The sequence below is a fragment of the Oryza sativa genome, chromosome 4, assembly GCF_034140825.1.
Source record: "Oryza sativa Japonica Group chromosome 4, ASM3414082v1".
Classification (NCBI taxonomy): Eukaryota; Viridiplantae; Streptophyta; class Magnoliopsida; order Poales; family Poaceae; genus Oryza; species Oryza sativa.
This window is the reverse complement of record NC_089038.1, coordinates 1,051,144-1,065,248: the sequence shown is the minus strand read 5'-3', so window position 1 is coordinate 1,065,248 and position 14,105 is coordinate 1,051,144. Positions and strand designations below refer to the sequence as shown.

Here is a 14,105-nt window from a genome sequence, read left to right as displayed (position 1 = left end):
TAAACATTTTATAAATCTCTCAACTCTTTAAAATCCTTCCTTACAAAGAAAATGCAAAAAGGTTAAAATTAATCCTCTAATCAAGGGTAATACTATCATAATTTAAAGGCGCTTTGGATGGTTTTGACATCCAAAACTATATTAGCTTATAAAAACATAGCAAAGTTATAATATTTTGAACTATATAGGTTTTAAGACAAGTCTAACCATATATATATTTTGAACGAGCCGCAAACAATCCCCGTCACCGATGAGGGTCATAGTGATAGAGGACTAATATACTACCTCCCTCGGTGCTTCTGTAATGGGGTTTTTGGGTGCCCGACAAAGATGAGTGCCTCTGTAACGGGCCGCTCACCTCTCTCGCAGATGGGCCGATTGGGATGTTCGGTTTTGTACTAGTGATGAAAAACATGTATGCATTATATATATCTCATACCTTTTTGGCTTATTGCACTTTATCTGGCTTCCCAGTGACGATTTACACCAAAGGCTACTTATGCTTAATTAATCTAAGAATATGGTTGAGGAATAAAATATTACCATGATATCCACTACCGTAGAATTGATTTTTTCTATAGAGTAAAGTCCATCACCGATCCCTAAACTTGTACCGCTGTGTCATCCCGGTCCCTAAACTCGCAAATCGACCGTTCAGGTCCTCAAACTTGTTCGACTGTGTTATCCCGGTCCCTAAACTTGAAGATCACTTGTTTAGGTCCTCCAACTTGTTCAGTTGTGTCTCCTCGGTCCCTAAACTTGGATTTGAATATCATCTGGGTCAAATAGGACGGTCTAAAGACTTTATATTTAAAAGTAATTTATAATTTTTTCATGTGAACTGTAATGAAGACAAAATTTATATCAAACTTGTAGCCCTTGACGCGATCTACAACTTTGTAGTTGAATTTTTTTTATTTTAAGTCATTTTTTGTCCCAAAATGTAATTTCAAAATCGATAAACATGCAACAATATTTTGGGACCCTAAACAGTTTTAATTCAAAAACTTTTCAACTACAAAGTTGTAGGTTGCGTCGAGGGCTATAATTTTAATATAAAGTTTGTCTTCATTAGAGTTCACATGAAAAAGTTATGAATTATTTTTTGATATAAAGTTTTTAGACCGTCCTGTTTAGGGACCGGGGTGACACAACTGAACAAGTTGGAGGACCTAAACGAGTGATCTGCAAGTTTAGGGACCGGGATAACACAGCGGTACAAGTTTAGGGACCGGTGATGGACTTTACTCTTTTCTATACAAGGGACCCTATAGGTTGCAGGCGGACCGTATCTAGTCGCGCTTGCAAAAATTGCCCAGCATTTTCTCGTACGACTCTTTAAAACAACCTCTTAATAGGTCTTCACCTTAAAAAGTTTACCCACTCCCTCATTCTTATCCACTCCTCCCCCCCTCTCTCTCTCCTTATCTTCTCCTCCATTCTTATCCACTCCTCCCACATCTCTCTCCCTCATTCTCCTTAGCATTGGTTGGGAGTGTCGGCGGCAAGCTCGGGATTACCAGCCATGGGCGGGAGCGCCGTCGGCGGGTTTGAGAGCGGCCGGCCACGGGGGAGGGGCGGAGTAGCGGTGGCGGGCTCGGGGCGATGACGGTAGCCGGCGAGAGCGGTGGCGGCAGGCTTGGGAGTGGCAATGGCGGCAGTGAGCTCGCCCTCCCCCATGTGGATCCGATGGCGACGGCCGTTGGGAGGAGCTCGGTGGAGGAGGTGAGGGCGACGGCGACAAAGCCGCTGGCATACGACACCTAGCTAGGGTTTTGAGTTTTGATTTTTGAGGATTTTTATTTTTTTTGGATTTTTTTTTTTGCATGCGGAAGATATAAGCACACTCTAGTCTTGGAGGATGTTGGTTATTTTTTTTTCTTTTTTCCCTCTGTCATCGTAAATATACTCTATCCGTTCAAATTAGTTTTATCGTTGTAGTTTTGCCCTAAGTTAAATAGGTATATCTTTGACTACAAACTTTTAGAAATTCTTATATTTTTTAATGGTTCGCGACAACAGAAATGTTTGACTTAAGACAAAACTAAACCATATACTTTAAAACGGTTGGAGTAATTAAATTTCAATAACCACCAGTCTCTTTACAAGATTTTTTATTGTGTTGTGTATTGGAGCATTGGGCCTATATATATCAATGATGCATAGTATAATTTACAAGTAGATAGCTCTCAAATTAGGAGTATCTAGATAGTTTGGCTCATAGATCGGGCTGATCGATCCCCTCAGCTGCAAGCGAGCCACAGGAAGTTGGACCACCTGCAATATATTGTCGTGGTCAGAAATTAATTCTGGGATATCATATCTACGCCTAGCTATTAATTATTACTTCATCCATATTTTAATGTATGACGCCGTTGACTTTTTACACAACGTTTGACCATTCATTTTATTTAAAATTTTTGTGCAAGTATGAAAATATTTATGTCATGCTTAAAGAACATTTGATGATGAATCAAGTCACAATAAAATAAATAATAATTAAATTAATTTTTAAATAAGACGAATGATCAAACGTTGTAAAAAAATCAACGGCGTCGTATATTAAAATATGGAGGTAGTATAAGATTAAGTTGTCCATTTAGGATCGACATTTGCCACTGTGTGTACGTGGAAGCTTAGCGCTTTCGTATGGAGTATATAATTAAGTGGTCAGGACACGTGAGGAAATTACTCATGGGTAGCTAACCTAGGTAGTTAATCAAATTGCTGATCGGGCGATCAGCCGTGCGCCGGTGCTGATTCTAATTATTGATAGCTGATTTGGAATTTTGATTTTTTTTTAAAAAAATTTTTATAGGTCTTCTTCGTCATTTAAGTTGCCGAACTCTATTTTATATTTTTTTCATGATTTCTAGATAAGTAGAAAATCTACCTAAAATTATTCCCGAACATTAAAAATTTAAGATTGTTTTAATTACAATTCAAATCACAACTAAACACTACGGTCGACGCGGGCTCGCCAGCTGCCGATGTGGCCACCGTGTGCTCTCCGGCAGCCGCTGGCATGCCGGCCGCCGCCGTGGCCGCTGCTGGCTTGACGGCTCCTGCTGTGGTCGCCCCGGACTCGCCAGTTGCTGCCATGGCCGTCTCCAGCTCGCCAACTGCAGTGGCTGCCTCCAGCTCGCCAGCTGCTTCGCCGGTTGACATCGTGGCCGCCTCTTCTTCGCCGGCTGCCGCCGTGGCCGCCTTCGGCTCGCCGGCTGTCGTGGTTGCCTCCAACTCACCGGCTGTGGGTTCACTGGCCGCCGTCGTCTCTCCGGTCTGCGCCACTTCGCCGGTTGCTGCCTGCCACCCGCCGACCGCATCTTCCTTGCTGTCTGGCCCTTCGGGTGGCGGCCCGGCGTTCCCTGCCTCTCCGCTGTGCTCGCGACGTTCGCCGTTGTTGGCCGATGGGATCGCGGCCTCCTACGCCGAGCCGACTGGTCTCTTCTTCGACGAGCTCGATGCCCTGGCCATGGAGTTTGGTCCGGCTGTGCCTTCGCCACCCAGGGTATCGCCTGTGCCGCCGTCCGCCTCCGGTGCAGGCACTTCTCTGCTGAGGACTGCCTGCACACCGCCTACCGGTGGGGAGTGGCTGAGGCCTGAGTCGCCGCTTCCTCAGCAGGCTCCAACTTTGGTGGTTGATGTGCCCGACGGCGTCCTCTACGATGTGCCGATGGTTGTCCTTGACCTCGATGGCCGCCCGTTGGCGCACTCGCTTCCATCTTCTGTGGCAGACAACGCCGCTCTTCACGCCTTCCTCACCAGCTGCTCCAGGCCTCTCCCTCCTGCGCTCCTCCCGCCGCCTTTGCCGCTGCCGCCTCTCACCGCCAAGGCGGTGGAGGTTGTGCCGAAGCACAGTGAGCGTATCGCTGCTAAGATGGCACTTGAGGCGCTTGAGGGGCCGATCCACGCAGTGTCGCGCGCCCCAGCGCAACCTGATGTGGAAGCTCGGCCTAGTTCCGGAGAGGGGCCCAGTCACGGCCGAGGTGGTCGTGGCTTACAACGCCCTCTTCTCCAAGCCACTTTCCCAGGAGCACATCATCGCGCTCTCCTCGCTCTTCTCCAGCTCCTTGCCCCCGGCCAAGGCTGCGGAGGCGTTGGTCGTGTGTGGCTGATTGGTTTCTTTTCTTCTGCTCTCGGTGTGGTCCCCCTCAATGGGATCGTGCAACGAGAACGTTTTGGTGTGGAACGTGCGAGGTCTGAACTCGCGCGCCCGCCAGGATGCTGTGCGTGATGTAGTCCGTGATGAGCATGTCTCTCTTCTCTATCTTCAGGAGACTATTATGGATGTAATCCCCTCTCGTACTATTCTGGAAATGCTAGGCCTCGACTTTGATTATTCTTTCTTGCCTGCGGTCGGTCGGAGTGGGGGGGTGTTGCTTGCCTGGCGGACGACCGTCTGGTCTGTCTCAGATGTTCACCATGCGGATTTCTCTCTTACCGCGTTGGTTCGACACTCTTCTAATGTCGCCCCCTGGTGGCTCTCCATCGTCTATGGGCCACAGGAGGAGCCTGACAAGCTTCGTTTCTTAGATGAGCTTCGTTCGCTGCGCTCCTCTTGCACGGGGCCGTGGGCCGTCGTAGGCAATTTTAACCTCATTCTCGAAGCTCAGGATAAAAACAACCTTAATCTCAATCGTCGTATGATGGGTCATTTTCGTCGGCTTGTCGACGAGTTGGAACTCCGGGAGCTGCCACCTCACGGACGTCGCTTCACTTGGAGCAATGAGCGCGAGTCGCCCACGCTTGTTAAGCTCGACCGCGTCCTCTTCTCTGCGGATTGGGAGGAGCTTTTCCCCTCTTGCCTCCTCCAAGCGGCCTCTTCTATCGCCTCTGATCACTGTGCTCTTCTCCTTCATACCTGCGTCACCTCCCCGAAAGCGCATTGTTTTCGTTTTGAGGCCTTTTGGCCCAAGTTCGACGGCTTTCTTCAAGTCGTGCAGGACGCCTGGCATCCCCCTGCCAACCTACCCCCTCTTGCCGCTCTTGCCTGGTGCTTCTCTACCATGGCCAAGCACTTACAGAGGTGGAGTGACCGTCACATTGGCAGTGTTCGTCTGCAGCTTTAGATGGCGAAGGAACTTGTCTTCCGGCTTGATGTTGCGCAGGAGAGTCGGTCTCTTTCCCCCTTGGAGACCTAGCTGCGGCGAGATTTAAAGTTGAAGTGTCTTGGTCTTGCCTCGCTTGAGCGTACTATCACGCGTCAGCGTTCACGTTTGGTCTGGCTTAAGGAGGGTGACGCCAATACCAAGTTCTTCCACCTGCACGCCAGAGCTCGTAGGCAGAAGAACTTCATCACGCGCCTTCGTGATGGTGACCAGCTTGCCGTCTCCCATGATGCGCTGCAAGAGTTTGCCTCCTCTCACTTTTGCGCCATCTTGGGGACGAGCGTCGAGCGTGAACTCGCCCTAGACCTCCACTCTCTTGGCCTACGCCTTGCGCAGCTTGAGGGGCTGGACTGTCCCTTCACAGAGGATGAAGTCTGGGCGGTGATCAAGTCCTTGCCCTCTGATAAGGCACCTGGTCCTGACGGTTTTACGGGCCGTTTCTACAAGTCTTGCTGGCCGGTAATCAAGGTCGAAATTCTGGCGGCCCTTAACTCCTTGTTCCTGACCAACGGCCAAGGTTTCGCTTCCCTCAACGACGCCCTAATCTCCCTCTTGCCGAAGAAGGACGAGGCTGTTGACGTTAAGGATTTCAGGCCGATTAGCCTTATTCACAGCTTTGGGAAGCTATTCTCCAAGATCTTGGCCTCTCATCTCTCCCCTCGCCTGGACGAGCTTGTGGCGCCTAACCAGAGCGCTTTCATCAAGGGCCGCTCTCTCCATGACAACTTCCGCTATGTCCAGCTTGCGGCAAGGGCGCTCCACGCCAAACGCGTTCCCCAACTTCTTCTCAAGGTGGATATCGCGAAGGCCTTTGACACGGTCAGCTGGCCATTCTTGCTTGAGGTGCTAGCCCAGCTTGGCTTCAGTTAACGTTGGCGTGATTGGATCTCCCTCATTCTCAGTGCCTCATCTTCCCGGGTGCTGGTTAATGGGGTGCCAGGTCCACGGTTCCCCATCGGAGAGGTCTTCGCCAAGGAGATCCTCTTTCCCCCATGCTTTTCATTCTAGTCATGGATGTGCTCAATGCGATGCTCCGCAAAGCCTCTGATTCGGGTGGTTTTCTTCCCCTCAATGATCGTGCTATTCGACATCGTGCATCCCTCTACGCTGATGATCTAGTTCTCTTCCTTTCCCCCGTTCGGCAAGACCTTGAGTTCATCCAAGGCATCCTCTCTGTCTTCGGTGCCGCTTCCGGGCTTCGGACTAACTTCACCAAGTGCTCGATTACTCTGATCCGCTGCTCGGTTCTTGACCTGGAGCTGGTTCAGTCCTCTTTTCCTTGCTCGATCTCGGAGTTTCCCTGCACCTACCTCGGCATTCCATTGTCAGTTCGCAAGCTGCCAAAAGCACCCCTGCAACCGCTTGTGGATAAAGTCTCCCATCGGCTCCCCCCCTAGAAGAGCCATCTAACCACTCTGGCGGGTCGCTCGATTCTAGTCAGTCGGTTCTCTCTTCCATTTCGGTCCATGTTTCTATGGCGATTGGCTTGCTAAGCTGGGTTATCAAAGCCATTGACAAGAAGCGTCGCGCCTTCTTGTGGACAGGTATGGACTCGGCCAATGGGGGACAGTGCCGGGTGTCCTGGACGAGGGTTTGTCGTCCTAGGGATCTCGGTGGACTGGGCATTTCGGATCTCAGGGTGGCTGGCTTTGCCTTGAGAGTTCGCTGGCTCTGGCTTCAGCGCTCGGGACACCCCTACTGGTCTGATCTGAAGGCCCCTGTTGAGCGGAGCGTCTCCGACATGTTCGCAGCTTCCACCTTCTCTATCCTAGGAGATGGTCAGTCCACGCTCTTCTGGACTGATCGGTGGATTGATGGTCGCTCGATAGCTTCTATAGCTCCTGACCTCCTCCACGCCGTGCCTCCACGCTTCCGGGGATCGTGCACAGTTGCAGCTGGGTTAGCGAATAACTCCTGGGTTGGTGACATACGTGGCGCCCTCACTGTCCCGGTCATCTCTCAGTTCCTGTTAGTCTGGGACGCGGTGCTTCATACCCAGCTCTCGCCGGGTGCTGAGGATCACCTCGTCTGGCGTTGGACGGGTGACCAATGCTACTCAGCGCGATCGGCGTATCAGGCGTTCTTCCTTGGCCAGCACTCTTTTGCCTGTGCCAACTTACTCTGGCACGTGAAGGGCCCTGCTAAATGCAAGTTCTTTCTTTGGTTTGCATTTCAGCAGCGCTGCTGGACTGCCGATCTTCTCCAAAAGCGTGGTATCGATAGCCACTCTGCTGGCCCCTTTTGTGCTCAGGAGCTTGAGACAGCGAACCACATCCTCATCGATTGCGTGTTCACTCGGCAGGTCTGGCTCCGTGTGTTGTCCCCTCCTGGCTGGGCTGCCCTCTCTCCCCCTCGTGGCAGCTGGCTCCAGGATTGGTGGTCATCCTCCAGGGTATGTTTACCTGAGCACCTCCATAGCGGCTTCGACTCCCTGGTACTCCTAGTCTCCTGGCAGCTGTGGAAGGAACGAAACTCCAAGGTTTTCGACTCTGCGCTCGCTTCGGTCGTAGTGGTTCTGGAGTCCATCCGCTCGGAGGGCCAGCTGTGGTCTTTAGCCAGTGTTACTTTTTTTGGGATTTCTTGGGAATGTAGCGTGGTTCTGCCCCCTCCCGCTGTTTGGAGTTGCGTTTTTAACCGTCGTAGTAGTTCCTAGCTTCAAGCCCCCCCTTTAGGCATAAGCCAGTCTGACTGATTGCTTTGTGTAACAAAAACTCTTTTCCTGCTAATATATTGACGTGCAATTCTTTTGCGTGTTCGCAAAAAACTATGCAAAAGCTTTGTCCATCGACATTTCTTGGAATACTTTTGAAAATCAAATTATCGAATTTCTAATGTCTAATTGATTTGTATATGCCCTCAAATAATTTTTCATATTAGAGCCGGTTATATTTTAGGATATATAAATGCTATAAAGTTATTATAATATATAAACCATTTCATTTATATCTATAACGCGCGTTGGAGCTGTATATAATTGTTCATTTCACAGGGAGAGATCTACTATTCCATCACAAAACTTTTTTTTCTAACTGTTTAGTAAATATTTCTCATGCATGGTATGGATTTTCTGGCAATCTTATGACCAAAATGTATTGGTCACCTACCTATGCGTCTCTAATCACATTTAACAAGAAAATGACTTTTCGTCATAAATGCTTAAGACAATGTTGTACCGTCATTAATTTTATAACAACAAAGGAATCCATTTGTTTCATCTGTCATTTTCTTGACATGCTCAATGTCCTGTGCGTTCCTTTTAAGGTATCTGCGTCAATTAATTTATTTTCGAAATTCTGCTGCTCCCTAATTATTTCCTCGTCTCAAATTTAGCGTCAAAGCTCTTGTACACGTTGATTACGTTTATACAATTAAGTTAAACCATAATTAGTTGCTAATTGCAATAGTATGAAAAATATTTGCCTTGCACATCTGTACAGAGGATATAAAATCACTGATCTATGTAGTGTACACGTATATGCGTCTCCCGTGTAATATAAAAGGACCTACCATACTTAGGGTGTCATGTCCCCGAGTCTCGAAAGGTCTTGGTTAATGTCTTGATATTTTTCCTCTGTGACAATAAATTAAATTTAATTGGTCTCCAGTCTCACTACAAATTTTTTTATGGTGTTGCATATATGTTGGGCCTATCAATCATATGCCTACTAATCCCTCCATGTTGCAAATTAAATAATTATAATTCTGGACATTAACATAGTCTTAAAAAAAGTTGACCATTATTTTCTGTTATAATATGGCGTGATTTAGTTCCTAACTTTTTCTTTAAACTTTAAACTTTCCTATCACATCAAAATTTTTCTACACACATAAACTTCCAACTTTTCCGTCACACCGTTCCAATTTCAATCAAACTTTCAATTTTGGCGTGAACTAAACACACCCTATATATATGTATATTATAAGTAGCAATAAAATCGAAGTACATTTTAAGATAACCTATACATATGGTGTTCATATTAAAATAAAATAAAATAAAATATAGATTTACAAGTTACTCGTAGTAAAAAATTTTTAAAGTTTGATATATCTATCTTATCAAAAACGATAATTATTTTTGACCTGAAGGAGTAGTTTACAAGAAGATAACTAACAGTACGTGTGAACGATCAAATCAGTGTCTAGTAGTAATTGAGTTAATTAGGGAGATTAGTTCGGCTAAAAGATCCGGCGGATCATCAGTTGCAAGAAGCTGGATCACACAGAATGTTGGACCAATTGCGTTTTGTCGAGGTCAGAAATTAATTCTGGGATATCTCGTTCGCATATATAGTTATATATATCTATCTATATATTTAAAACCTTCTCGATCAGGCATTATATTGTGGTAGTAGTTAATTCTAGGACCTCACCTACGTATTTAATTGTGGTGACCACACCTCTTTTTCGTTGAGTGCAGCAGTTAATCCACCTCTTGAAAAACCATTTTTCATAGTGGTACCCTTTTAATTTTACTGGCGGATTTGATGAAAATACGCTTGTAAAAGTATTTGAGAGGATTTCGGTTACCAGCTGTCAGCGAAAATTACAATCAGACCACTTAAGTGAGCGTCAATTAAAATAGGCTGTTAAGGACCACCGACTACAAAAATTCTTTCACTATATTAAAATGACAGACACGGCCGTGGACTCCATCTTTATCTCCGCCAACTCTATCTCCTCCTACTCCCCTTCCTCCAGATACACCGGCGGCCTCCTCCTCCTCTGATCCTCTCTATCCTCTCCGCCTCCTCTACTGGCAGCAACTCCCTCTCCTCTCCGCCTCCTCCCTTCTCCCTCTCCTCCTCCTCTCAGCGAGCAGCGGCGCTCCAGGGCTGGTGCGGTGACGGTCAGCCGGCGAGTGGCGACAGCTCTCCTCCTCTCTGCCCTACGCCTCCTCTCCCTCTCCCCTAGCCTCCCACCAGTTGTTGCACGGTCTTCTCTGCGGCGGCAGGGCGTGACCTCCTCCTCTTCGCCGCTGGCCGCCGTGAGCTTGGGGCCGGATCCGTCGGCCGCGACGACGGGGGTGGATGGATCCACCGCCACGACGATGGGGGAGGCTGGGTCCGCCACCGCGATGACGGGGGAGGCCAGCGAGGAGGGCAACAATGGTGGTGGGAGGGTGGACACGGATCCGGCGGCAGCGGCGGTGCTCAGGCGGTCCTCCACAACAGTGAAGGTAGTGGATCCGGTGGCGGCTGCCATGACGACGATGACAGCCGTGCTACTCCAACCCCCTCCCCTCTACTGCCTGGCGACCGCGGCGTGGGCTTCAGCAGGCGGCGGCCATGGTGAGATGTTGCGATGGAAACTGGCAGTGCTTGCGGCTGTCGTGGCCGGTGGCACCAATTTTGAAATTTTTTATCCCAAAATTGTTTTATCGGTGATCCACTTTATCTCGCCGGTAACACATTGTCTTAGCATAGTCGCTTGAGAAACTCGATTTTCGTTGACGGCAAGTGAAAACACATTATTTTTGCCGGCCTTTAGTTGTCAGCGGCACCTCTAGCTGTCGACAAAAACCCATTTTAGCCTATAGCGAAAACTATTTTTTATAGTGATCCTAGGGGAGTTATCTTAACCGTAATAGAAAAAATTACGTGTCCCATTAAAATAAAATAGAAAAACTAATATTAGTATATGGTAAATATAAATAAGTACTCCCTCCTTCCCTAAATGTTTGACGCCGTTGACTTTTTTAAACAAGTTTGACCGTTCGTCTTATTTAAATTTTTTTTTTAAAATATGTAAAACTATATGTATAAATAAAAGTATATTTAATAATAAATCAAATGATAGGAAAAAAATTAATAATTACTTAAATTTTTTTTAATAAGACGAATTGTTAAATATTTTTTTAAAAAAAGTCAACAGTGTTAAATATTTTGGGCCGGAGCGAGAACGATTTACGGTACGGTAGCGCTAATTAGCGATCCTCACGGGCTCACCAGCGTCGTGTCCCGTTTCCCCTCCCGGTGTAAAAGGATTAATCCCTAGACAAAAGCTTACTAACTGTAATTTGCTGCAACTATAGACGAATATTTTACAAAATTGCAAATAACATGTAGGTAATTTTGTATAAGAAAATTATAGGTGGGTGGGTCGAAGGGGCAAGCCGAAATTGCTAATCGGTGCGCACACGCCATCACTACAAGTTACGCGCGTTTCTGGCCCAAGCCTCACGCGCGGTCCACATCCTTATCCGCGTATGCACGAGATGCTTTTTATCAGCGCATGGGGCTAAGCCCACGGCAGCCCACAGGAACGGATCAGTCAGAAGCAAAGTACGTCTGACTTGTTTTTTCTCTTTCTCTTTTCTATCTTTCACGTGATTAGCTTCATATCATTTATATACACAGTGTATGAAAAAAATTGAAATTCGAATGAACTTTCTACTGAAAATTTAAAACTTTCAACTCTAATTTAAAACTTACAATTTAAATTTGAAAACTTTCAACTCAAATTTAAAAACTTTTGATTTAAATTTGAAAACTCAGTCAAGATTTGAAAACTTTCAACTCAAATTCGAAAACTTTCAACTAAACTTTTAAACTTTCAATTCGTATTTTAAAATTTTCAACCCAACTATTTTATTTATCATTTTATTAAAAAATTAATTAGTGTAAACCGCTAAAGATTAGCACTAACACAAATATTAGGCTATTAACGGCAGGCTCGGAAGGTGCGTCCCGTGCGGGGAGAGTGAGTCGCGTGGGGACTAGGAGCAAGCAAGTGCGCGTCTGCGCGACTTTGCTTCCCAGCGCGTACGCGCCTATTAGCGTTACCCGGGCTGGTTTGTAGACCGACTTGGTAAGGTGGGCCGGCCTTGTTTTGGGGCTGTGAGCAGGCCAGGTCTGCCTGGTGTGTTGGCCCAGCTAAGACGGAGGAAGGATTTTAAAAATAAAGTCCACTTTTGGCTCCCTCAATGAATGTCCAATCTTATTCATATTCGTAATACTATATATCTTGACTCCCAACTATTCGCTGACGAGGCTCGCTGGCTTAGTCCAATCAGCTGAGTAAGCATCTAGGACCCACATATCAGTGGGTAAATCATGTCGTCGGTCGACGTACAGTGGAATGATCTGGACCGTTCATACCTGCTGCAAGATCGATCGAGATGAATTCGAGAGAATGAATATGCATTGCTTCTTGCACATAAATAAGCATATGCATGGCGCGAATATTTCAGTGAAGTGGACGCGAAGAAACGAACCCCACACCACCACATGCAGTATGTAATTAAGTATATATATATACTTAGCTTCCATTTGATATGCTAAGCTAGATAGATCTATCTCAGATCGAAAGACAGCTAGAAATGGGGGGCAATGGCGGCGGCGGCGGCGGCGATGGCGTGACGGTGGTTGGGCGGGCGGAGATCGACATGAGGGCGCCGTTCCGGTCGGTGAAGGAGGCCGTCGTCCTCTTCGGCGAGAAGGAGACGCCTCTGCTCGCCGGTGATGGTGATGTTCATGGACCTGGACTACATCGCCTCCGATTAATGGTAACTGATATATGTTTCCTTCATCAAGAAATTAAAAGAATGGTAAAAAAATCCTATCCTTGTATTTAATTAAGAAGAAAAACATCCAAATTTGCCGCAACGAAAACTTGAACTTGGTTACGCCGTCGAACAAGTTACGTTATGGATTTAATATTAAGACATGCTTAGTTGTCAAGATGCTTTATGATGTTATTCCTTTCTTCCGAGCCAAGAAAAAAATGTGACAGAAAGGAAAGCACAGCCTTACTTTCGCCAATGTACAGAGAAAAAAAACTTACTTTTATCATTCGTTTTATTCAATCATTTGAGTAAATATGGAGAAATATAAGTCATGATTAATGTAACTTTAATAAATTAAAATAAATCACAGCAAAGCGATAAATAGTTACGTAATGTTTTAATTAAGCTTCCTTAGACCATAAGCATTGCTAGCTAGCTAGCTTGTTAATTCCTTGCAAATGGCAATTAACCATTATGTAATATGCGCGAATATATCTTAGAGATCTACAAAATACTGTCAAACAATGTGTGTATATATATATATATATCTTGATCCGACAGAATCGTGCCGCCACAACGCCGCCGGCAATATGGCCAACATTTAGCCAACAGCAAGTCTCCGGCGGGGTCGTCGCCGTGACCCGCCACGTGCCGGCGGAGCTGGAGGAGGCGAGGCAGGAGCTGGAGAAGGAGCGGTCCGAGAAGCAGAAGATGGCCGGCTGCATCCTCTCCCTGCAGGAGGAGCTCAGCAACGCCATGAGCGAGCTCAACAAGATCAAGGCACGCGACGACGTCGGCGACGGCGACGGTGGCGAGGCGGCCGCCAAGGTGATCGACCTGCAGGTGGAGGACCTCAAGTTCGTCGAGATCGACGACGACAAGCCACAGCCGCGCCAGCAGTCGCCGTCCCCCGGCGAGTTCCAGAAGAGGAGGTACGTGACGTTCGCCGACCCGCCGCCGCCGATGGCATCAGCGTACGACCGCGCGCCACCGCAGGCGCCATTGCCGGACGTGGTGATCGAGCTGCGCCATCGTCACAACCACAGCAGCACACCCTCGCCGCCGCAGCTCCGCGAGGTGCGGTTCATGAGGCAGATGTCGGCCAGCCATGGCATGATGAAGGCGGCGGCGGTGGCAGCGGTCGATCAAGAGGGGAGAAAGAAGAAGAAATCGTTGATTCCTCTGGTTGGAGCATTGTTCATGAGGAAGAAGAAGAGCAGCAGCTGCAGCTGCCACAACGACGACTCGGCGCTCAACCCGCGCACCTCCTTTTGATCCTACCCGTCCGATTGTTGCATCGGACGCTTCTCCACCGTCGGATATATTGAAGTACAAAATACATATACGGTATTTATATACGAGTATAGTATACTACTCCCTCGTATGTGTGCGAGCGTACACGTACGTACACCATGATGCTTGCTTATTTTGGATCATTAATAAATAAACTTGAGCTGTAATATACAATGGATATAATTTGTTTGTACTCC

The 14,105-nt window shown here is 47.2% G+C and overlaps 1 protein-coding gene across 4 annotated transcripts; it reads left to right on the top strand.

Annotated features, from left to right (window-relative positions):
• The first annotated feature begins 9,765 nt into the window (after window positions 1-9,765).
• LOC4334948 (WEB family protein At1g75720) lies at window positions 9,766-14,105 on the top strand. 4 transcript variants are annotated; one of them, XM_066309214.1, is made up of 3 exons: window positions 9,766-10,399; window positions 12,412-12,615; window positions 13,177-14,105. In XM_066309214.1, exons 1-3 carry the CDS (start codon window positions 10,397-10,399, stop codon window positions 13,888-13,890), a joined length of 921 nt encoding a protein of 306 aa, XP_066165311.1. In that variant the 5' UTR covers window positions 9,766-10,396; the 3' UTR covers window positions 13,891-14,105. The 4 variants fall into 4 exon arrangements, with proteins under 4 accessions (XP_066165311.1, XP_066165309.1, XP_066165310.1 ...); XM_066309212.1 differs by having other exon boundaries at window positions 12,412-12,657; XM_066309213.1 differs by having other exon boundaries at window positions 9,766-12,342; window positions 12,412-12,657.